The sequence below is a fragment of the Podarcis pityusensis genome (genome assembly GCF_964106645.2).
Source record: "Podarcis pityusensis genome assembly, chromosome: 3".
In the NCBI taxonomy this organism is placed as follows: Eukaryota; Metazoa; Chordata; class Lepidosauria; order Squamata; family Lacertidae; genus Podarcis; species Podarcis pityusensis.
In genome coordinates, this window is record NC_138026.1 from 28005771 (window position 1) to 28031710 (window position 25940).

The window sequence follows — 25940 nt, forward strand, 5'->3', positions numbered from 1 at the left end:
ACGCTTTGCGCTTCGCAATGCCCTGCGGGTGTGATTAGGATATCGCACATCAAAGAGGATTCGCTCTGAAGGATTTCATACAATAAATTAATAAAAATAATTGAGTTAAATAATTCCTCTGATTGCCGGGATGCCTTCTGCAAGATCTGGCACAAGATGCTCTGTGCAGAGTTAACAGCTGCGCAGCAGTCAGATATAGACCCATCTAGGAAAATTTAGAACCCTGCTCAGTTTGGGGCTCTGGCACTCCAAATTGCTCTGCTGAAATACACACACACTTTGCAATATACACAGCACCACAAGTGAAAATTGGCAGCTGTTTGACAGGTTCCCTCACCCCTTCTTAGGGTGTAGTAAAATGTACCCATGTCCTAACACAGCAATGTTTCACTTCTCCCACCTCTGTTCTGCATGCTGCTGCCAGGATCAGAGAAAGGCCTCATCATGATGAAGGAGACATTAATAACTAGATATTATGAAAGAGAAGAGAAGGAAGCCATTTCTACTGGCATGCTCGAGTGTATTGAAACATGCTGTTCCTCGCATAAGGAGTTCCCTTTCATTCCTTTGTAAAGAAATAAGACGGTATCTTGTGTATGTGTGTTACAAGACAACAATACCTAGGCCCCATCTGCACTATAATGCAGTATCATGCTGCTTTATACAGCCATGGCTTCCCCCCCAAACAATTCTGGGAACTGTGGCTTGTTAACGGTGCTGAGAGTTGTTAAAAACACTCCTATTGTCCTCAGAGAGGTACAATGGTCAAGAGCTTCCTGAAAAGAGGGGTATTCATTAAACCGTCCTGGACTTGTAGCTCTGTGATGAGAATAGGGGGGTCTCCTAACAACTCCCAGCATACTTAACAGCAGTGCCATTTTTCTAGAAAAAGAGGTGCTGGAATTCACCTTGTTCTCTTATAATGGCAATGGTGCCCACTTGAGAGGTGCCGGAACTAAGTTCCAATGAGTTCCAGCTGAAAAAGCCCAGCTTAACAGCAGTGGTTCACACAACTCTTTGGGTGAAGTAATGGTGGTTTAAAGTGGTGCGATAATGCTTTAAATGTATAGTTCAGATGGGGTCCTAGTGTGGGGTTACTGGGCAGAGTGTAACCCAGTAGAAGGCTTGAAATCAAGATCCTGTTCAGCCATGACAGTCACTGGATGACCTAGGTCAAGCATTATCTCTCAGCCTAATCTGCCCCACGGGCTCACAAGGATGGGCAAAAGTGGGGAAAGCCAATGGATCTGCACCCAGGTCTTCAAAATCCAGTAGATAGATAGTCCTGGCACACTGTAAGGAGAGAAACACCAAGGGAAAGACCAATGGCCCATGCTCAATGAATCCAGCTCCTTGTCATTCTGCCTAGGCCGGCGAAGCCAAAATAATGAAATTGCAGTTCTGGTTGCAGAGTAACGACAGCCCAAAATGCTCCACATGTGAATTGGGCTTTATTCTACTTTGCATTATTTCAGGGAACGTCATATTTCAAGTGACAGCTGTTGTTGTTTTTTTGTTCTCTATGCTTATGTGGACCTACGGAAGTGAAAGTAGTTCTCATCAGCAGTTTGGTGCCTGTGATAGGAGCAAATCAATCTATTTCTAGTCCACACTATTTTCACATGTGCTCCGTCCTAAGCCCATCCCATCTCTGCATTAATCCGCACCCGTTATTATTTTTAAGTTCAGGCTGAAATTCACAAAGATCAAATTCCTGAAGCCTCCCTACTCGGGAACAAGATTGGAGCAGAACTAGCGGATTGTCCTCCCCACCCCCACCCCAATACCATTAACTATCAGACTTTGGGAAGTCATTAAATGATTCACTCGCCCAACATTATTGACCTATGAGAGCCAGTGTGGTGTAGTGGTTAAGAGCGGTAGTCTCATAATCTGGGGAACCGGGTTCGCGTCTCCGCTCCTCCACATGCAGCTGCTGGGTGACCTTGGGCCAGTCACACTTCTTTGAAGTCTCTCAGCCCCACTCACCTCACAGAGTGTTTGTTGTGGGGGAGGAAGGGAAAGGAGATTGTTAGCCACTTTGAGACTCCTGAAGGGGAGTGAAAGGCGGGATATCAAATCCAAACTCTTCTTCTTCTTCTACCTATTAAAATGCTTTGAATGGAGTTGAGCATTGTTTTCTTTGGATGGTGGCCACTTGCTGGGATAACCCAGAGATATTGTTCTCATTCCTTCTTAATGGGAGATGTTAGGAACTGAACCTTGCTCCTATACTTATGTGGAACTATATAGAAGGATGAGGACAACAGTCAGAGAAAGAAATTTAGTGACCACCGAGGGAATAGCTACCCAGAAATGACTCCACAGAAACAGTGCAACAACAGAACAGCAGGGAAAGGCATGAATGCAAGTTTGTTTAAATAAAGTTCTTCATCTTATATTACTCCTGCTTGATAACAAACACCACTTGTTATAGGCGAGGATATTAATAGGCAAGATGTTAAATTGTTTTTATATGCAACAACAGCGGCAACAGTATTGTCAGCCCAGAAATGGAAGCAAAAAGAAATCCTGACGAATGAAGAATGGCAGGTAAAATTAATGGACTACGCAGAATTAGATAAAATGACAGGAAGGATTCGAAACTTGCGGGACCAGAGATTTACAGAAGATTGGAAGAAATATACGAACTATTTGAAGAGCAATTGTAATCAACAAATTACGCCAATAGGACTACAAGAAGTTTTGTAAGGAGAAATATATGAAATATTGCACAGTAGAGAAAGAATAGGATATTAGTTATGAGATCTGAATGTAATAGTGAATGTAAGATATGTATATTAAATGAATAGATTGGAAAATTTTCAGATGTGACTGATGGAAGTAAAAAAATAGTATAAGATATGAAAATATGTTTAATTATTGTTGAAAATGATATGTTGAAAACTAATGAAAAGAAGAAGAGGAAGAAGAGTTTGGATTTGATATCCCGCCTTTCACTCCCCTTCAGGAGTCTCAAAGCGGCTAACATTCTCCTTTCCCTTCCTCCCCCCCACTGTGAGGTGAGTGGGGCTGAGAGACTTCAAAGAAGTGTGACTGGCCCAAGGTCACCCAGTAGCTGCATGTGGAGGAGCGGAGACGCGAACCCGGTTCCCCAGATTACGAGACTACCGCTCTTAACCACTACACCACACTGGCTCATATATAAAAATATATACTGGATATATATATATGTATATATATATATATATATATATATGATAACAAACACCACTTGAAATAGCATCTGCTCTTCAGAACTCCTCCCCAACCCATCCCATGTCACCATCCCATGTCAGAAAGGCTCCATCTATATCACCTGTTCAGCACCCATGGAAAGATTTCTCCTTTTTCAACAAGCCTTTTAAGTAGAAATCTTTATCCCCACCTGTGTTTCTATTGGATTTGGAATAGGTTTTGCATACGAAATAGCTTTTAATTTTCCACCCACGTGGAATTGTTGAAATTGTTTTTACATATGGGGTTGTTTTTTAATTGTTCTTTTTGTTGATATTTTCACTGTGAAATCGCTGCGAGGTATTTTGTGAGGTGCGATCCATAAATGGGATCAAATGCATAAATAAATGCTTGCGTGACTCCGTTTATGTTTCGAACTACTACCCTGGGCTCAGGCCATACAAATATACTCATTTCTGAAGCTCAGGCTTGAGAAACATCACGAGATGCTAGTGTGCTTTTCAGTTGCTTGGGTGGCAGGGGTTAATTAAAACAACAGAATTTTTTTTAACTCAACAACAATAAAATCGGCTCAAAACCTGTAGAAGCAAATTAAACATTAAAAAAAGCTTCAAATATTAAAAGTGAGCTGTGTGGGCTGACAGCTGTTCCCATGACAAGGGTCTTTAAAAATCTCTTTCAAAGGTTTCTGAAACAAATCTCTGTGGCAGTGTGGGAGCAAAGAGCTCTGTTAAAGCTTTCCCAAGCGGAGGGAGAGGAAAAGCTGAGAGCCAGCTAGGTAAATAAAGGAGGACTCCTATGAAATCAAAATGATGCCTATCACAAATCTGAGAACCTTCGTGTTTACAAGGACTCACAGTTAAAGGGGAAAGGGATTTTACTTAGAAATGTCGGAAATGTTTAATTAGGCCCAGTTCAGGTGGTAACAGTGACCAACCACTTTTTGGCTCCACAATCCTGTGAAGTTGTCTTTTCTGAGAACTCACACTGCCACATGGAGCCACAGAAATCCTGTTCAGACCATTAACAGGCAGTGTTGAATTCGTGGAAGGAGGAACAGGATCACAGCTGTAGTTCACACACACCCTAACCTCTGGGCATTGAGCCAGACCTCCGTTCAGAGCCTAAACACAGAGTGTTGTGCACATGGGCCCTGTGCAGAATTTACACAAAGGTTGGGGTGGGCCGGCCATTGTCGCCCCACCTTTCTTCCCATCCATCCAATGTACCCTGTTCTTTTGTGATGTAGGCAAATTGCTCAACAGGTTGCTTCAGTCCCAAACCTGAAATCATACAAATCATATTGGACATGGAGACCACACTCACAAAGGCACAAAGGTAGCACAAAATTGTTTCGGACCAAGTACTGTGGCCCTATAATCTCTCAGTAACTTGAGCGGGAGTGCCAGTCTTTACATTTTTAACAGATCCTTAATCAGTAAACTATAGGGATGACTGAATCTGTTAGCTTTGGGGGGGGGGGGTTCGATATTAAATCCAGTTTGCATATGAGCTTGTGATTTAAAAAAAAAAACACCTCACAAAAATTCATCAGCATATCAGTACACATTTCTCTTAATATACACATTTTGCAATAAATTTTCCCCAATATTTTTGTAATGCTATTTTCCTAATTCTTGTGCACATTTTGTCCCAACAGGTGCATTTTTGTACACACATTTCAGTCGGCAAACTGTATCACGAAATTTGGGAAAGTGTGAATTTTGAAACATTCGCTTTGTGTGTTGTGCATTGTTGTGCCGAAGAGCAAATTAAAATGCAAACCAAATCAAAAGCCTCCCCATCTCTAATGAGGAGAGCCATTTTGTATACACAGTGAGAAAATATGTTCATTATATCGTGCCTTACTTGGGATGAGAAAGGAAGACTGGAAGAAGCATTCATAACACTTTTAAATAAGGAGGAATCATCAAGCTTTGCACTCAATTCTGTTTCGACTGAGAAGCTCTAAGCATTTTGCACTTATTACAATAATACAACAGTTTTTTAACAGCAGTAGTTTCCACCCCCATTATAATTCTCTGCTATATTGCCAAATTGCACGCTAATATCTGAGGAGGGAAGTTCTCGTGCTGCAAGACACCTAATTTTCACATGAAGAACCGTTAGCATGAGGTGGCTGAAAAAACAAAGGACTCATTTTCAAACATTTTCCCTGGCTTTGTACTTTTCCTCTCTTCCTTGCCCCCAAATTAGGATACGGCTCTCACACACAAGCCGCTCAACATGTAAAAAATGAGGCAGTAAAAAGTCCCCGCATGTGAGAACATAACTACCTCAAAAATAAATGTGTGAAGTGGTTGCAAGCCCTCACTGGCTCGCAGAATTTGCTAAATCCTTGATGTTTATGGAGGATATCAACACTGTCTTTGACAGCCACTTTGTTGAATACCTGACTGAACTGTATAATAATAGTAGCTAAATTCTAACTACTAAAAGAATCAAAATACCCCCAAGCCAACCAGCCAACCATCTTGTTCATGTGTGCAATGGTGTTTGGGCTAACATTATTTGCTCCACGTCTGCCCATTCTGCCTTATTCTGTCTTCATGGGAGGGTAGAAGGTAATTAATGCCTTCTTGAAGAAGAACATGGTCCCAGTCACATTGAGGGAAGTGTTCATGATGAAGAAGAAACTCTTTCTGGACCTGAACAGTCAGTGACAAATATCCTTTTGAAGAGCATGGTACTTGAGCAGAAGATGCTTGTCTGCTCAATTCCAGGATGAAACAGATTGCTTAGAATAGTGACAGGGAACATGTGTCCCTCCAGATGTTGTTAGACTCCAATATTCAGCTGTCCCTGCCAGCAAGACCAATGATCCCCAGGCCACAGGTACCTCATTACTGACCCAGGCCACTACCAATCTTGAATCAGATGCGGATTGGGGACTGAAGCAACTTTGATTGCCCTGTTGGACAGTTATTGCTCAAGTAAGAGTGTAGCTGTTGATTTTCTGGACCTCTCATGGATTTTCAATACTATCAACCCTAGCATCCTGCTGGATTGGGGACCATTCCGTGGAGGTGCACATTGGCGGATTAAGGGTAGGCAAAAGGTGGGATTCTGATTGTGCGGTGGGCTTTCCCCCTTCTCCTCTCTCTCCATGCCACCCCAGTTGGTTCAGGGAGGGGTTCAGGACAACCCTCAGGACAGTGAATAGGGAAGGAGAGGGTGGGGATCGGTCTATCTGTCAAGCCAAAATGCTTGCCCTTATGGAACAAGCACGCGATGTTGAATTCCTCCCTGTATATTTAAACTTCAGAATCCACTGCCGCAAGGTGTGTTGATGGCCCCCAATTTAGGTAACTTTAAAAGGCAACTGGGTGAACTCACCATAAGAGCTATATGCTACGTGCAGGATCAGAAGGAGCAACATGCTTCTCTGAATACCTGTTGCCACAGAGGGCTATTGTCTTTATATCCTTCCTATGGGTTTCCTGGAGAAGCAGCTGATTGGCCGCCATGGGACAGAGGAGGTTGATCTTGATGGACTTGTTGGACTGCTCCCATAGGGCTCCTCGTGTTCTCATGATAACCAAACGCAAGCAAGGGAGAGAGAAAGTGAGATTATTTTTTATCAAACATGAACACACACACCACAATCCACAGAACATTAAGCAATAATTGGCTTCCATTTTGGATCATGCCCATTTAAAAAAAAAATTGCACTCGACTTGGCAACCAAAAATGGTGAAACTTGAAATCGGGTAGAGTGGGGCAGGGAGAGGCCTTAGTTTTAATTCCTAAACAACACTTCAAGTGCCAGTTGTGAAGTTGGCCAAAGTTTTGCCATCATGTCGTTTGCGCTTATCAGAAGCCCTCAGGCAAAAGGGGTAACAGGAAGTAGGTAGGCTCCAAATTATTATTGATAAGAAACTCTCATTCTTTATCGTGCCTGGATAGGTACACTACATTAACTGGGGAGGGAGGGGGGACACAGAAATGGTGCTGGGAGTTTAGTTCTCCATTTCCTCCCTCTCCTGAAGGACAAAAGTCAAGTGAAAATGATAAAGGTGGTAACATTCCCATTTCAAAGAGGTGTGATCCCATTTATTCTGGCATGTGGCCCCCAGCCTCCCACTATCATGCATACAATTAAGTTCAAATCTCTAAAATCTTACCTGTAATTGGAGCCAGCTGCAACCTTCTGACACGTGCTAATTGCCAGTAATGATTTAAGTGCAGTAAATCCACATGCTGCAATTGTTTTAAATAAGGGAATCTCTTGCAGCTTTTTTTTTCCGTGAGAAGGGAGGGGCGGGGGAGAGAGAGATGAGGACCTGCTAATCTTTGCTTCTGACTTATCAGATCCTCCAGTCACATGTTTGCCATCATTTTCATGACCTGATAATGTGTTTATTAGAGCCATAATGTGCAGGTGGAAGTATAAAGGTCTCAGTAGCCTATGAAACCCGCCTATAATGTATTTACTGTGGGAAACCTTCAAGTCATTCTCGGGCTTGCCTCTTTCTCAAAAACAAGGGCAGCCAAACTAAGCGCCTTTCAAGTTAAAAGTTCTTTTGATATTAGTGACCTGCTCCATATGCGGAGCAAAAACAAAGGGTTTTCTTTAGGGTTGCCAACTCTTTTGCCAGACCCTGCTGTTCTTTCAACAACAGCTTCATCTAAAGGAATTAGCAGGCGATAAAAACTTATACCATGCCATGGAAAGCACATCCGCTACAACATGCCAAGATGCTTGCAAAGGCACAGAAGCAGACCGGGTCATCTTTTTTCCCCCTGGTCAGCTGACAGTCATTTTCTCCTTCCCAGTCTCAGGCAATGCCTTCAGCCACAATGATAAGTGTTTAGTCTGGCATCACTGCAATTTTGGAAAATCCCTTTAAAAACAAACAAACAACCATTTAGTGGGTGGGTACAGTTCAAGGGAAACCCTGCCAAAAAAATCAAGGAAGAGGGTTACAGTGGTACCTCGGGTTACATACGCTTCAGGTTACATACGCTTCAGGTTACAGACTCCGCTAACCCAGAAATATTACCTCAGGTTAAGAACTTTGATTCAGGCTGAGAACTGAAATCGTGCTCTGGCGGCGCGGCAGCAGCAGGAGGCCCCATTAGCTAAAGTGGTGCTTCAGGTTAAGAACAATTTCAGGTTAAGAACGGAAACGGACCTCCGGAACGAATTAAGTACTTAACCCAAGGTACCACTATTACTTATCATGCTTAACCTAATGAAGTGGTCATAGGTTTTCCATTCCCTTTGCCCCTCACATTTCCTAATGTTAAAAAAAGCTGCACGCTGCTTGTAATGGTGGGTCGCTCTTTCTACAGCTGGTAGCCAGCAACTCCTTCTACCGCTGGCTACACACCCTGAGAATATACCAAAAGGGAAGCAGCACCCCCCCACACACACACACACCTGAGATAGTTCTTCCCCAGCAGAAAAGCAGCCTCCATTTTCAGAGGGGAAACTATATTCAAGAAACTGAGGGTGGAAAGAGATTTTCGGTCCCAGCCTAAGTTTGTAAACATGTTGATCCACTAACATTCTGATTTCTCTCTGTGTGTTTTTTTTCCCGAGCAGATTTTATTTTTCTTATTAGAAGACTTACCTGACCATTGACCTACTAATGAGGACAAGTTATGGGCTGGCGACATCAGAGCCCATAGTTAAGCTATGGAACTTGCATAGGATGCAGTGTTGGCCAGCAAATTGGATGGCTTTAAAAGAGGAGTAGACAAATTCTTTGAGGACAAGGCTATCAAGGGCTAGTAGCCATGATGGGCATGATCCACCTGCAGGATTGGAGGCATCGTGCCTCTGAATGCCAGCTGCTGGGAACTGCAGATGTGCAGAGTGCTGTTCTGCTAATGCCTGCCTTGCAGGATTCCCATAGGCACCTTGTCAGTCTCTCTGACTAGATGGGCTAGATTGTTTATGACAAAGGCTCCTCACCTATATTACAACACACATAGTATTTATTAGCTAGGCTAGGTAGCCAGAGGTAAAATTGCAACATGTACAAGGCAGAGATAAAAACCCTAAGTTATCAGGGTGCGTTGGGATCTTATCTTGCAATGCAATGTTTAGGCACATGCATGTTCTTCTGGTACATACCTTAAGGACTGCTGACTTCTAATTTGCCCCCCTGCCCAGATTTTAGGAAATCTTCCTCAGATACCTCTGGCATCAAAGATGACACAAGTAGTGACCCAAGACGGGGCCTTTTCAGTGGTGGCATCTCATCTCTGGGATGCACTATCCAGTGAAGCTAACATGGCAGTGCCACTGATGTCCTTCTTGGCACCTTTTAGCCAGAGTTGGAGAAACTGGTCCTCAAGATGATGCTCGTTCACATTCCCATCAACCCCAGCCAGCAAGGCCAGTGGTCAGGGCAGATGGGAGTTGGAGTTCAACAATGCCTGGAGGGTCACAGGTTCCGCACCCCTCGCTAGGCTTTTAAATCTCCTGTTTTACTTGTTGGATCAGACCAGAGATTCTTCTAACCCAGCATTCTGCTTCCCACATGTCCACAAGTAGGACGTGAAAGCAGCAGCCCTCTCACACTGCCTTTAACCCTGAAGAAAGCATATGATATGACAAATAAGCATTAGTAGTAGCCTTTGACAGATTCCCCACCCACCCCTGCTCCACAAATATGCCTAAGCTCGTTTTAAAGCCATCTAAACTGCTGGCCATCACCTCATCTTGTGAAAGTGAATTCCATAAATTAGCTGTGTGCTGTTCTGCCCAGAATCTCCTTTTGTCTGAATCTCCTCCAATTTCATTGGATGACCCCGAGTTCTGGTATTACGAGGGGGAGGAAAACATGTCTCTTTCCCCTTTCTCCATGCCATACATAATCACCATCTTATCTCCCTCTGTTGCCTTTCCCCCGCTTGCTCCCTAAACTAAAAAGTCCAGCACTTTGGAAATTTCCCTCTTAGGGATGTTGGCGTGTTAATCCTAACCTAGTTCTAGTTTTTATCTCTGTTCTCCTGCTTTTGAACTAATTGTTCCATGGTGATTAATAATTTTATTATATGTATTGGTTTTTAATTATTGTACTGTACCTTAAGTACCCCCACTTTTTTTTTTACCTTTTTTTTTTTGCTCAGTTGACAAATGGAAGAGAAATGTTCAAAACTGGGAACCTTTATGTAGCAGTTACCTTTTTCTACGTTTGTTCTCCTTCACCGTGGCAATGTGGACTCAGTGACCTCTTGCTAAGATTTCCCGAAATATTTTATTTGTTAAATTTTAAACAAAGCAATAATATTAAATAAAAACATGCACCCCCATCCCCAAGACCACTCCATTGTAACTATTCAACTTCCCAAAATGTCAACATCTCTTGCGATGGTTTGACCCCTTTCCATTTTAACAGTACGAATTCTGCAAACCTTCCATATCTCCTCAGAATCATTTGTCCTCCATACTCCCCATCTTATCATTAATAGCTAGGTTCCTGGAATATATTTGCAGGTTGGGTATCATCATTTATCAGCAGATAGGGGTTTTTTAAAGTTTCTGAATACCTGCTTCTTATTAGTATTGGACCTGATCTTGCAAAATACACCAGGCACAAACCAGCTTCAGCTCTTTCAAACCTTTGTAGTCAGTTTACATGCAAGCACAGGGCATGGGGAACATAATTTAAAAATAATAATTAAAGAACAGTCTCTGAGAGGAGATATGCCATTGTGTACTCTCGAACATATTGAACCAGTATAATAATTCCAGCAGTATGTGAAGCAGTTGTGCAAGGAACTGGGGTGAGCGAGAGACCCCCCTCCAATGAATCATGTTGGAAAGAGGCTCTGCTAAGTGCGTGCCGCATTCAATGCCAGCAGAAGACAGACAAAGGGGGCAAGTGGAACACTTTAGCTCAACAACGATGGCTGAGCTTCTGGGGTTAACGTGGGATTTCTGTCTTCACGTAGTTTGGTTCACAGCTTGAACAGTGGCAATGTTGGGTCCTAGCAAACAATTGGTCTCTGAAAACTATAGAGGTCTCTGCCAAACATATCATCAGTGGCTGCCGGCCATCTCACAGCCCAGTCCCTGAGGACAATGAGACACTGTCTTGGCCGTTCCAGAACAAATGCCAAAATTCTCTTTTCCAAAGAGGTGTTTAGAATGCTCAGAGCAAACGGCAATCTTGCTGGCTTAACATTCTTAAGTGCTTTAACATTTATAATGTTCCTGAAGCCTGTTCTTGTGCCCAGTAATCTCCCGAATCTTCATTTTATGTAAACTCTATGCCAGTGCTGACCATGCCCAGACTAACACCTCTTGGAATAGGGTTCCCTACAGCAGAAAACCATGCCAATGTAAATAAATACACCAGTTTATTGGGCGATCTATTCCAAATCTCCTTCCAGCTTTCACTACTTCCAGTAGTTTTGAGACCTGCAACAGCAGCAGATTTAATGGCTCCACCTGAACAAACTGTTTGTTCTAACTTTAATTTTGCAAATTGCTGGCAAACTGTTGCTCTGCATGCAGGGCAGAAAACACAGCAGTGGGGCACTGCTAGACTCCTGGAGCCAGTTTCCAAGAGTGGAGACTCCATAGCTCAGTTTAGGAAGGTAATAGCAGATAGATGGGCCAGTTACCAGGTTGACCCAATGCCCCTGTTGTAGATGCTAGGATTTCTGCAGGGCTGGGCCTATCCAACCAACTCCATTTCTTCACGCTTGGTAAGAAGTTTGGGGCAGTTCTATCGCTCAGCGGTAGAGCACATGTTTTGCATACAGAAAGTTGCAGGCCCAATGTTTGGCATCTCCAGGTAGATCTAGAAATACATTGGCCAGGTGTCCCCTGTTATTCTGGACAGTTTGCTATTTTAAGGTTCTGTCCAGTTAGAAATTAGTCCCCTGAAAATCCAGGAGGAACTCTGTCCATGTGGCCATGATCCCCCGCAATTTGTTCTTTGTTATTGGGAGAGCACACTGCTGAGACTGCAAATTTTCATCTGGCACATGTTGCAATGATGAACGCTACTGCTCATAAAGCTCAGCTTCTTACCTTTTCCTGACATGGCTCCTGCATGCTTAAATCATTACCTGAAAGAATTTCAAGGAACTAGTTGAGGTTGGTCAATGAAGGCAGATGGGTTGGTGTCCTATCACCTTGATTTGTCCTCAGCTAGCTACCTAACCTGCCTTCCTTCTTATTTACAAACTACCTAGGGGCCTGTCACTGCCTACGAGCTTCATCCTCCTTATTCTCACTGTTGCCTGTATAGAACTCAACAGAGAGGAAGATCAAGACAAAACTAGAATTAGTTAGCTCCCCTTGTCATTGGCTCCAGCGCCATCTAATGTTGACCTCCATGCCTTCCACGCTTTCACTTCTAATTTGCATGAGCAAGCAACATGACTTTTCCTGGCATGGAGAAAACTGCGGCAATGGAGAAAAACTTCAGCAGTTGTTCAACTTCTACTTGCCTGCGGAGGAGCAGCTTTCCTATTGTCTCCTTTGTCACCATTATTGCCATCCGTGATTGCTGGTTGATGAGAGATGAAACATGATGTTCTGTAGTGGGAAGTTCTAAATAATTAGGGGGTGGGGGGCAGAGAGGAGATACATCAGCATAGCAACAAAGGAGGGATGCATGTCAGAGGCCACAAATATATTGAGGCCCAATGTATTTCAAGTTATAAGAAGAAGAGTTTGGATTTGATATCCCGCTTTATCACTACCCGAAGGAGTCTCAAAGCGGCTAACATTCTCCTTTCCCTTCCTCCCCCACAACAAACACTCTGTGAGGTGAGTGAGGCTGAGAGACTTCAGAGAAGTGTGACTAGCCCAAGGTCACCCAGCAGCTGCATGTAGAGGAGCAGGGAATCAAACCCAGTTCACCAGATTACAAGTCCACCGCTCTTAACCACTACACCACGCTGGCTCTCATGTGCTGGGCCTATATACTGTCCATGAATTTGGCTCTCACAAAACATGAACTCCAGTTCCAAATGCTTCTAAGAAACAACTGACAATTAAGCAAGGAATAAACTCCAGGGACCCCCCTCAATACAATACAACTTATTCCTTGTAATCAAATTCCAGGGGAAAGTGGAGGGGGAGTGGATGCCTCAACAACTAACACTGAAATTTAACTCACAGAATTTTTGAAATACAGGCCTAAATTAATTTATGTTATTAAACTGCTTTGAGATACTTGCTTTGTATAACAATGCAGACAATAAATTGTAGCCTGACAATACTGTAATAAAAACAGCAAGAGGGAGGAATGTCTTTGTCATATCATTGTTTATAAGATTTAATGCTCGGTTTGAGCTTGACATTCAGGGCCAAGGAAAGTGATGTTTTCTTGCCAAAGTCTCCCCGACAATATACGTTATGTTTTGTCTATTAAGAGCAAAGGCATGGAAGAACAAATATGATGAGTCATTTTTGTGCTTAAAAAAACAGGGAGTAGGGAGAGAGAATTGTGAAGCTTGCCTGTCTAGTCACCTGGTGGCCAAATATTATTCACCAGAGGAGACCAGGTAAAAGATTATCAGGTGAGTGGGGATGGAGCAGGTCAGGTGAAGATGATGGTGATGATGATGAATGAGGATGATGATTTTATTTATACCCTGCACATCTGGCTGGGTTTCCCCAGCCACTATGGGCAAATTCAGACTATAGATGAGTATGAAGTTCTTTAACTTCCCACAATGTTCTAGCCATGGAATCCCAGGGCCTTCCTAAACTTTAAGCTCAGGAAGGACTTTGGTTTGCTTACTTGAAATGGCTTTTTTGTGTTCAGGACTAAGATTTCAAATGCCTGCGGTTGTAGCAGATATTCCACTCCCCAGCTGTTTCTCACAAGAATGTTCATTGCCAGTTGAAACACACATCCAGTGATGGTTTGCATGTGCAGATCCTAAGCACCATAACAAGTGTGTGCTTCCCATTGAATTCAGAGGGACTTTCTTTTTGTGTACTGCAAACGACAACAGTTTAAATTTTCCAGTGTGAATATTTCACACATCAAGTAGCGATAAATCAGCTGATGGGATCAAGCAAAGTATATGTGTATGTGAACCAGTCCTATGACTTTTTTTCTCTCTCTCTAGATATTTATATGAAAATTGAAACATGCCAAGATATCAATATCAAAGCACTAAAATATAGGCAACAAATTAGTGGATGAACCCTACTCAAAAGAGTGGTTATTAGGTTGGACAGGGATATCAAGTGGAACTCTGCAAAGCGCTGTCGCAGTTAATCATGATTTTGCTGGATGGCTACAGAATATTATTCTACTAATAACCTAGAAAAACTTGTGTGGAATTGCAAGCATTTTGGAGGACAAGCTTGGAATTCTAAATCAGAATCATACCCTAGACAACTGGACTGAACATTTTAACAACAATCATTTTCAAATCTAGGAGGTCCAAATGCATGGGGGGCAGGATTGAATTAGTCGTCTTATTCTTTTCCTTCTCTTACAAGGCTTCTATGTCTACATGTATACAGGATCGGATCCCTTGTTCGTTTCAAATGAATGTTGAGCCTGGCAAAGTCATAAAAATAGAGAATAACAGATTTAACTGCATGCTTGCAATACTTCATAAGTGGGCTGCTGAGAGCCATACGTGTTTATACTCCTCCCCTGCTCATGCAGTCAAAGTAAATGTGGGGGGCAGGGGCTGTCCGTTCACCCATTGAAAAAAAAGATTTAATAGCTGTGATTTTAATCCATACATATAAGTTCACATTGGCAAGTGTTAGGTGGTTCTGATACTGTTGCAACACTCATCTCGCTTTATTGGCCGAGGGAGCCGGCGTACAGCTTCCGGGTCATGTGGCCAGCATGACTAAGCTGCTTCTGGCGAACCAGAGCAGCACACAGAAACGCCATTTACCTTCCCTCCAAAGCGGTACCTATTTATCTACTTGCACTTTGATGTGCTTTCGAACTGCTAGGTTGGCAGTAGCTGGGACCAAGCAACAGGAGCTCACCCAGTCACGGGGATTCGAACCGCTGACCTTCTGATCAGCAAGTCCTAGGCTCTGTGGTTTAACCCACAGTAACCTTTAGGTTACTTCAATTAAAATAAGTAGTTAAGGATGCCAAGAAGTAGCTAATCCAGAAAACGGCTTTTATAATATTACAGAATAGTGATTTTTAAATTGGATTTACCCTTCTTAATGACTATGATGAAGAGAGAGAGAGAGAGAGATGCAGGAATCTTTTGCCCAACATGGGGCTTGAACCCACGACCCTGAGCTTAAGACTCACAAAGCTATAAATACATACATGACTAATGCATGGCCTTGCTCATAATGTAGGCACAACTTACCAGCTTGTGTAATGTGCAATGACTATTGACTACTGCAGTGAACTACTTGAGCATTGCAAAGTGTGATGTACACTGTTTCAGCTCTGCTTGTGGAAACGGACACTCTTGCCTGATTGGTGTGAACAGTTGCTAACAAGTACTGAGGAAACTCTTATGATGCTGAGGCCTAATGTTCACAGGAGGACTGTGGGACATGGAGAGGGCACCTAGAAACTGCTGTAGTAGCTTCTTAAAGTTGGGTTTTATTTGGTGCTCATTTATTGCCTGCATTTATGGACCCATAAATGTCCCAGCATGCCCCTCACCCCCTCAAAGGAGACCAGTCTGCAATGAGAAATAGCATCGTGCTATAAACTGTTCTGTCGAAACAGCCTCACCATTAAAAAGTTCTGTGATATTTATCATGAAAAAATCCCATGTAAACAATAACTCACCAACCCCAGAGGACCTTTATATCAACCACAAAAGAGAACTGATGATTCAAATCTCAAGGGACAGTATGAGGGAGAGAAGGGGAACTTGCGATAACCATCTTTCCCAAATGAGTCATTTTGATAAGCCCTTTATTATTGATGTGGTATGGTCCATGCAGCCATGATGCTAATTGGATACTAAAGGGTATGTAGACCACTTTATATCAGAAACAGAAACTATGAATAAGTACATTGTTTCTCATGTTCGCCCCAACCTACCTTCAAAAAATTAAATCCAGGCAGTTGCTCTAGTTTAGCCATTCTTTATTGGTGGTGTGACATCTGCTGAATACAATCTCCCTCCATCCTTCAAGCAACTAAGCTGAACACAACCTGTTGTTTCTTGCAGCAACACACATGGACTTCCTGGAAGACACCACAGCATCTTCTAAACTCCTGCTGCATCTCCTGCCACCTTAAATTTTATGTATGCTTATGCATGTATGGGTCAGGATGAGCAGTGCTTTGTGCCCAGTCAGACCATCTAATTCAGTACTGTTATGAATTGGGCGGCAAGGGGGGGAGTCGGTTGGTCTGGCTGGTATCTTAGGTCCCTTCCAATTCTTGGGATCCTGTATCCCAAGCTTACCAAACCAAATCCCTTTGCCAACTAGCTTGGCTAGCTAGTTAAGGACCACAATTTAGCACAAAGAAGTTGCTCTGTGCCATAGAACAAATTGATGGGCCTTCCCCCCAACACTGCTCACCTAGCTGCTACAAGGAGAATGATAGCCAAGGTGGGTAGGTTTCAATCTGGAAGCAAGCTAGAAGCTGCAGGTAGAGGACATATTTCAACCTTCTGCTTAGCCCTAAACTGGAATCAGGGCTTCTCATGGAATCTGACTGGGGAAGCAAGTTCAATTGATGTATTAATGCTGTGAGCCCCTTCTTACCCTATGCTCAGGTTGTATATATGTGTAAATATAACCATATATCCTAAGGACACCACAGTCTCTGCTGGCCTTCATTCCAAGGAAACCAAACCCTAGGTGAGGGCTTGGAGACTGAGGTGACATAGAATGTCCATGCTGACTGGTAGTGGCTTTCCATGACTTTAGTCCTTTTCAGTCCTTTTTCAAGGTGCCAGAGATCAAAGTTGGGACCTTATATATACTAAGTATGTGATTTACCACTGAGCTATAGCACTTTACCCACAAGCAGTTTGAAGAGGGACTAACTATGTCCTCAGACATTAATGCTTCTTAATGCTAGGAGGAGAAAAGAGAGAGGGGGCAAGTACAATTGCCAGTCACCTGGGGTGCAACAATTCAAAGACTTTTTATCACTCCACACCTGGTTGATCTTTTGACTGGCCTGGCCAGGATGCTCTTTTTATTTTATGCCTGGGCTATGTTTATCTTTAATTGCCTGTTCCCTGAGGCTGAGATTTAGAACAAACAATAGATTGTAACACTACCTGCATGTCACATGGCTTGATATACCTGCCTCAAGGCCCCGGATGAGAGGCCAATCTACTGTACAAGTTTGTTTGTTTTATCTAATTATACTTGTGGAAGTGATGAGTGTTTTCTTTACTACCAGAGTCTGAGAAACCCAACTCTCTAACAGGTGAGTCCAGCATACATCTCCATCAACAGACCTGCTCAGGGCATCTATCTGCCTGACCGTGTCATTAAATAGTAAAACCATAAACCAACCAGCTCACAATATGGATCAACAGATATTAGCATAACACACAACCGAGAGTCCTTGTGACCTCCTTAAACACTTCTCTTCATGGAACTACTACAGTAGTTCAGCATGAGTGTGAAGTTGTGGTAGACAAAAGGTAGGTAAAGGTAAAGGACCCCTGGACAGCTGAGTCCAGTCAAAGGCGACTATGTGGTGCGGCACTCATCTCACTTTAGGCCGAGGGAGCCGGCATTTGACCACAGACAGCTTTCTGGGTCATGTGGCCAGCATGACTAAACTGCTTCTGGCACAAGAGGACACCGTGACAAGTGCCAGAGTGCACCTTCCCGCTGCAGCGGTGCCTATTTATCTACTCGTGCTGGTATGCTTTCAAACTTCTGGGACAGAGCAACTCCCGTCATGTAGATTTGAACTGCTGACCTTACAATCAGCAAGTCCAAGAGGCTCAGTGGCTTAGATGCCCCCTGCGCCCCTTTCTGCGGTTAGTACATTACATGGGTGCAATAGTAGATTACATGGGTGCCTGTAAATAGTGAGGTAAAGCTGTTCTTATCTGTATGTATTTTAACTTCACATAGAAATGCAGCAGACTTACTGCTATCATTCGCATTTCACAGTGTTATAGCCAACACTGCTGTCCCATTTGTGCAAGAATTTCTGCCTTTGCAATGGGAATCCCCCTTCCTCTCCTCTCTCCATGCTCCCCCTATGGTCCATCAAACCTAGCAGGCCTAGTGTCTCTCACATTGCATTGCACTGTACAGCACATTGCATTCAGGGATCAGAGCATTCATGAGGAGTAAGAAATTATCTATAACTGGTGTAGTGGTTAAGAGCGGTAGATTCGTAATCTGGTGAACCAGGTTTGCGTCTCCGCTCCTCCACATGCAGCTGCTGGGTGACCTTGGGCTAGGCACACTTCTCTGAAGTCTCTCAGCCCCACTCACCTCACAGAGTGTTTGTTCTGGGGGAGGAAGGGAAAGGAGAATGTTAGCCGCTTTGAGACTCCTTCAGGTAGTGATAAAGCAGGATATAAAATGCAAACTCTCTTCAAAGTCTTCATCTCCCCCAAGAAAAGAAGCTGTAGAATCACCTTCCTGTGGAACACAGAGCTGGAGAAAGCAGCCTCACTGTGGTAGGTTGAAATTGGCAGCTTTTGGTAGCTGGAGAGCACTGATATTATTCTATCAATTTTGGCCACTTAGCACCGATCACCTGTGTCAACAAGGAATTTCCTCCTTTTTGTATATTGTGAGCCATCCCTGTTGCACCTGCAGGTGAGGGAGGAGATTAGATTACCTCATGAGTATTTTTTTAAAAAAAGAAAAAGAAGAGAAGCAAACAAACTTTTGCTCCCTCTTCCAAACTACTTTTCAAAGAAAAACATCCCTGAGTCAGTCCTGAGTTGCCATTTCACTCATATCCAAAATTCCCACCCCCATAACCTTCAGATTTCACTGCTATGCATGCACAGCTCAGAAAGAATTGCCTCAGTGTGAGCAACCAAACCACCACCACCCCCAAAAAAGTGGAAGTTTGCTTATCTCAACACACCCACGCTGCTGGGACACATTCTACACCTGCAGTGGTGCACTGCTGAGTACAGAGAGAGCTTTTTGTTATTTGTAGTATTCTGCATGGGTTCTTTCTCTGTGTGTGTGTGAGTTGTGTGTGAGGGGAGAGAGAGCAGGCCTCAAAAGGAACTCACATGCGAGAACATGCTGAAACATATTGGTTTCACTACCTGAACTGAGGAGAGAGAGAGAGAGAGAGAGAGAGAGAGAGAGAGAGAGAGAGAGGTGGGGTGGGGGTGGGGTAGGAGAGGGAAAGGGAAAGAAAGGCAGTGGGAGTAATTAGTGAGCCAAGTTTCCAATGCTGCTGCTGGCATCGCTCCAAGGTCCCATGACCCCTTGCAAAAATGTCACCCGAGGATATTGCTAAGCAAGCTGCTCAGGCGAGAGAAATAAAAGTCCCTGGTGTTCCTGTTTGCATTGTGTGGCACCTTGGGCTTTAGTTAACACTGGTCTTCCACGATTCCAGTGTGGTCTTGGTTTTTTTAAAAGAAGAAACAACAACAACAGCAATTACTTACCAATAACTGTATTGGTAAGAACTGTATACAGATGAAGTTGGAAGGACAGTCTGAGGACCGTGAAGGGGAGATCTCGCAGGCTGGGAGGTTGGGAGAAGAGAGGGATGGGCTCAGGTGAGAGCTTGCAGGACACACCTTCCTCTGCAGGGATGAAAGTTAAGATAGAGCAGTGAAAGAGGAATTTGTAGTTTCTTTTTCAGTTTCTTCTTTCTTTTGGTTTCTTTCTTTTCTTTATTTCTCATAAATCACTTCGTTCTCTTATAAATGTATTGTGAAAAGTGAAGAAAAAAAATTCTATCAACAACTTGCCCAGTATATGTATACTTATCAACTTTCCTATGGAAATATATCCCCAAAACATGCGAACAGGGGAGGGGAGAGAGGGAGAGAGACACTAAAGAAGGAAGTGCTACTCAGTGCCATAAAATCTAAGGCCAATTGCCCATTAATGGAAACCTGGCATATAAAAGATCCCTCTCATGGTCGGCTCCTTCAAGAAGCAGCGGCGATTGCAGCAGAAGGATAAACAGGAACTTGTTAATGCCAACTTGCAAAGGTTAGATAACGAAAGCAGGTGCTGAAAGACCCTTTTCTTTGAACACTTGGCTTCCACCTGCGAGAAGATCTCACTGCAGTATTTCTTTCTCCCTTACAATGCAGACCTTTCCAACAGATACACCCTATCGATTACAGAAGCTTTTTTTTTTTTTAATAACAATCTCCTTATTCAGTCCATGTCCTTGTAGTGGGCAGCTTTACAATGCTCACAATCTACTCCTTCCTCTCCTCCTCAAAGACTTCATGTCCACATTCTGACCTCCCCCCTCCCAACACCTGTCACCGTGCCTTGGCTTTGAGGGTGGGTCTCCCGCACTTAACCTCATCTTGTACAGCTGCAAGAATTCTGCTATACCCATGGAGGGATCCTTCATCTGCAAGTGGTTTCCCCTTGGTTGCCAGGACATGCAAATGCTACGAAGAATGATTGGAGATGTGGAGTATCATGGAAGCCACTGTGCTGTGTACACATTTAAAGCACGCACGCACACACACACGCACACGAGAAACCTGGGAACTATAGTTTACCTCTCACCAGTGCTATTAAAAAGGGATGCCAGAACTCACCATGAACACCTCTCTTGTTCTCTTATACAGTGTTACCTTGGTTTACGAACTTAATCCATTCCGGAAGTTCGTTCTTAAACCAAAGCGTTCTTAAACCAAGGTGTGCTTTCCCATAGCAGCAGGGGACTCAATTTACAAATGGAACACACTGAACAAACAGGAAGCAGAACATGTTCTGCTTCCAAGGCAAAGTTCACAAACCAAAACACCTACTTCCGGGTTTGCAGCATTCTTAACCCAAGTTGTTCTTAAACTTAGATGTTCTTAAACCAAGGTACCACTGTACTGGCAATGGCGCCCATCTGAGAGGTGCCAGAACTGAGTTCCAGCTGTGGGGGGGGGGAGCCCTGCCTCTCACACAGCTACAATTCCCCTTAACAAATTGCAGCTCCCAGGAGGAGGTGCTTTAAATGTATGATGTGGCCCTAAGCTATTTAGGACTGGGAGCTGTCAGCCTTACAAGGGTTGTTGGGTATGAGAGCCAGTGTGGTGTAGTGGTTAAGAGCGGTAGTCTCGTAATCTGGGGAACCGGGTTCGAGTCTCCGCTCCTCCACATGCAACTGCTGGGTGACCTTGGGCCAGTCACACTTCTCTGAAGTCTCTCAGCCCCACTCACCTCACAGAGTGTTTGTTGTGGGGGAGGAAGGGAAAGGAGAATGTTAGCCGCTTTGAGACTCCTTAAAGGGAGTGAAAGGCGGGATATCAAATCCAAACTCTTCTTCTTCTTCTTCTACCGTCTCCCCTCAGCTCCAAACAGCACAGCCAGTGGTCAGCTACGATGGGAACTGGAGCTCAACGACATCCCAAAGACCACTGGTTCCTTGCTTCAAAGCTTAACGCTAACATTTTGGCAGTTGGTGCTTCTGCTGGTGGGGGTGGGATTGTTGAATGTTGGTTATTGCTCTTCGTATAAATAAGTGAAAACAATGAAATAGATGAGATAAATATGTATAAAAGCAACCACACAGCGCAGTTCTTTTCTAAAGGGCAGGTTTCACATAAATCACTTGATTTCTCTGCACTTGATGATTGACAGCTGAACGTGTGAATGAGCTCCATTAAAAAAGCCCAGGGTTGAGGGGGACGTAAAAGTCACGACTAAATAATAATAATAATAATAATAATAATAATAATAATAATAATTTATTATTTATACCCCGCCCATCTGTCTGGGCTTCCCCAGCCATTCTGGGCGGCTTCCCAAAAAAAATACAAGCATCAGATCATGTGTGCCATCACTTGATGTTGCAGCATGTATTGAAAGCGCAGGGGACGCGGCTCAAAAATCCACCAGATTCTGAATCACAAACTGTGCTCATTAGAGAAATGGGTTTTCTTAGCTGTTCTTGTTTTTTCAAAATCCCCAAAGCACCGCTAGTAATATTCATTTGACTTCTTTACAGTCAGCATCCAAATATTTATTTTGCCAACTTATCATTTTGCAGACACTTGGGGCGATGTTGTTGTTGTTGTTGTTGTTGTTGCTTCATAGTAGAAGACTGAGGAATAAACACATCTTTTTCATTTTAGGGCATTAGAGCTCTCTTTAGTCAAACACTTGATTAAAAAAATTCAACCGGCAGTAAACTGAGCACCACATCATACATACACATTGCTTTATTACTCCATTCGTGTTCTTATATTACAACCAGCTCATAATGTACCTAACCAAACCGTCTGCAAGCCTTAATTACAGAGCAGAAAAGAAATACTGTTGCAAAAAGTTTATACATTCATACCATTGTTCTCCTGACACAAAACTGAGAACGGCTTGCATAATGTCAACATTTGTGGATCCATCTAATCTATGGAAGCCAACAGGAAACATTTGAAATATTTTCATGAGATTTGCATTGAGTGTGTATCTGTTACATGGGAGCTGTGACTGTGAGGTCGTGCATTTTGGTAGTGGGTTAGACTAAGCCAGGATGGGGAGACTCTGGCCCATGAGTCACACCTGGTCTTTTAGGGGTTCAAATTTTGTCCATGAGGCTGTATTCCCCAAACGACACCTGCCTGCCCATACACCTGATGCCATATGTAATACTTTGCAGAGATGCATCCCCTCCAACATTTCTCCAATGAAAATAGGGATGTCCTATTCCATAATGCGAAAGGCTGGGCCGGATGAATCCCAAACTGGAATTAAGATTGCCGGAAGAAATATCAACAACCTCAGATATGCAGATGACACAACCTTGATGGCAGAAAGTGAGGAGGAATTAAAGAACCTTTTAATGAGGGTGAAAGAGGAGAGCACAAAATATGGTCTGAAGCTCGACATCAAAAAAACGAAGATCATGGCCACTGGGCCCATCACCTCCTGGCAAATAGAAGGGGAAGAAATGGAGGCAGTGAGAGATTTTACTTTCTTGGGCTCCATGATCACTGCAGATGGTGACAGCAGTCATGAAATTAAAAGACGCCTGCTTCTTGGGAGAAAAGCAATTACAAACCTAGACAGCATCTTAAAAAGCAGAGACATCACCTTGCCAACAAAGGTCTGTATATTAAAAAGCTATGGTTTTCCCAGTAGTGGTGTATGGAAGTGAGAGCTGGACCATAAAGAAGGCTGATAGCCGAAGAATTGATGCTTTTGTGCTGGAGGAGGCTCTTGAGAGTCCCATGGACTGCAAGAAGATCAAACCTATCCATTCTGAAGGAAATCAGCCCTGGAAGTACAGATCCTGAAGCTGAGGCTCCAATACTTTGGCCACCTCATGAGAAGAGAAGACTCCCTGGAAAAGACCCTGATGTTGGGAAAGATGGAGGGCACAAGGAGAAGGGGACGACAGAGGACAAGATGGTTGGACAGTGTTCTCGAAGCTACCAGCATGAGTTTGGCCAAACTGTGGGAGGCAGTGGAAGACAGGAGTGCCTGGCGTGCTCTGGTCCATGGGGTCACGAAGAGTCAGACACGACTAAACAACAACAACAACATTCCATAATGATAATTTCATTACCTATACCCAGCCCTTCTGACTGGGTTTCTCCAGCCACTCTAGAAGGCTTCCAACATATATAAAGACATAATAAAACATTAAAAAAACCTTCCCTATACAGGGCGGCTTTCAGGTGTCTTCTAAAGGTTATATATCTCCTTGGCTTGGGGAATGCATAACTCCATACCCTCCAACATTTCTCTGATGAACATAGGGACATCCTAAGTAAAAGCAGGGCATTCTGGGGTCAAAACAGAAAGGGGGATGGCGTCTGTAAATCTGGGACTGTCCCTGGAAAATAGGGACACTTGGAAGGTCTGTAAGTAGCAGAAGTGTATCCATGCAGCCCAATCCCCAGTCAATGCCTACCCTGGGGCACTGACACTCTACATTTCTGTTTACCCAAAAATACACCTCAGTATGAGACTTCCATAATCTTGCTCTTTCTGGTCTCAGGACTAAGCCACTTGCTTTTTGAAGTAAGCCTAAATTCAGCTTTTGTCTGGAAATGTGATGCGCCAAAACCAGAGGTAGCTTGAGAAATCGTAAGCAGCTTGTTCCTCTCCCCCACCTCCATATAGATAGAGATGCAAAGAGCAAATGGATCTGGGTGAGATGTATATGACCCACATTTCCAAGCAGGCTATAAACAAACAAAACAAAAAAGATCAGAAAACGTTTGCACCAACTTAAGGGAATGGATTTATATGATGAGGATATGACACGGAACTACAAAAGGAAGTAAATACCTCGTAGACATTGAGCCAGCTTAACTCACTTTAAGATCCTGATGCTAAATATTTGCTCAGCCTCTGTGTTTGCAGTGCCAACAGATCACATTCCTATAAGTCACTGCTGCTGTTTCCTCTTAGGATGGAAGGAAATTCTACAGTCACTTATTTTTTATTTATTTATTTTTTTGAAAAACCATGTTACATGCATAGAAGGTGGACTGCAAAAATAAGGTTTGTTGTAGCATGCTTTAGTATGCTCTCCACACAGAAGTTTACGGAACCTTATGTCTTTTCAGAACAAATTATTATTATTATTATTATTAAAAATTGTTTTCCTCCAAGCCTTTTAAACTTTCATTCTGTGTTGTTAAGGCTGCTGGAATATTCTTGCTCTCTCGTTTGTGTGCAATGCTATTCAAGGCTATTCTGACTGTATGCACAAGCAAAAACAGGTCACCTGGTGTCATAATGCTGTCAGGTGAGTGGCAGGTGGGCAGATAGGGATTTGTCCTATGTTGCGTTCCAGATCCAGATCCCCAACTCTGCTGAACTGGCTGTATTCAGACCCGCCAAGTGGACAGTCCTAGATTTACAGAAGCCATCCCCATTTCTGATTTTATCCCACTTTTCCTTAGGATGTCCCTATTTTCATTGGAGAAAGGTTGGAGGGTTTGCTGCATTCTTTCTATTACTCCAAGCCTTTTAAACTTTTCTTCCATGTTTTTAATGCTGCTGGAATATTACGGCAGGGGGCACGGGGGTGTCACTAACCTTCCAACTTTTTCTATCCTTCTTCCTTCCCTGGGAGCTCCTTGGAGCTGAAAGGCAAGGAATGACATTTGTCAAATCAATAATAAACAAGTATGCATCCCTTCACGACTGCAGGTGGCTTTCTGTGTTCTGTGTTCCTATCCTGTGGGCCACACCACTAAGCATTTACTCCAGGATTGGGGGTTGCTGGACCCCGACACCCACCATCAACTCACATGACCAAAGATAATGAATGATGGGAGTAGTAGTCCAAAAACACCTAGAGTGCCACAAGTCCCCCAGCAATGATTTATTCAGACATCCCTGTCTCAAACTGACTGAGTGAGCCAGACAAAAACTGAAAGCCAGCTGAGCATTATTTGACGGTGGGGAGATGGAAAGCCCATTTGGTTTACGACACGCAGACTGGTCTAGCGAACGCCACAAAACTACCCAATAACAAACTACTTAGAGATGTGGCATTTGCCCGAAACTTTCATTACTAACTTGAGCAACAGGAAGGGGAAGGTAGAAGCTTGTGGGTTCCAGGGGAAATTTCACCATCTCCCCCTTGACATCTGGAACTTCATCTCACTTCAATGACTAAAAGGGAGACCAAACAAGCCTAAACCTTAAAGATTACTGGTGCATGAAATAATTTAGAAATACT

The 25940-nt window shown here is 43.4% G+C and overlaps 2 protein-coding genes across 2 annotated transcripts in view; one reads left to right on the top strand and one right to left on the bottom strand.

The window, feature by feature from the left end:
* The window catches only part of ASAP2 (ArfGAP with SH3 domain, ankyrin repeat and PH domain 2), a 505514-nt gene that overhangs the window by 52349 nt on the left and 427225 nt on the right, over positions 1-25940 (top strand). The gene's annotated exons all lie outside the window — the stretch shown is intronic.
* Positions 1-25940, bottom strand: part of LOC308473632 (uncharacterized protein) — a 146307-nt gene that overhangs the window by 34107 nt on the left and 86260 nt on the right. Inside the window, exons 3-6 of the mRNA XM_080999430.1 lie at positions 19720-19860; positions 18843-18898; positions 12637-12724; positions 6556-8063 (exon numbers count right to left, since the gene is read on the bottom strand). Coding sequence (XP_080855556.1) covers positions 12677-12724; positions 18843-18898; positions 19720-19860 — 245 coding nt within the window. The 3' untranslated portion in view covers positions 6556-8063; positions 12637-12676. The remainder of the gene's footprint in view (positions 1-6555; positions 8064-12636; positions 12725-18842; positions 18899-19719; positions 19861-25940) is intronic.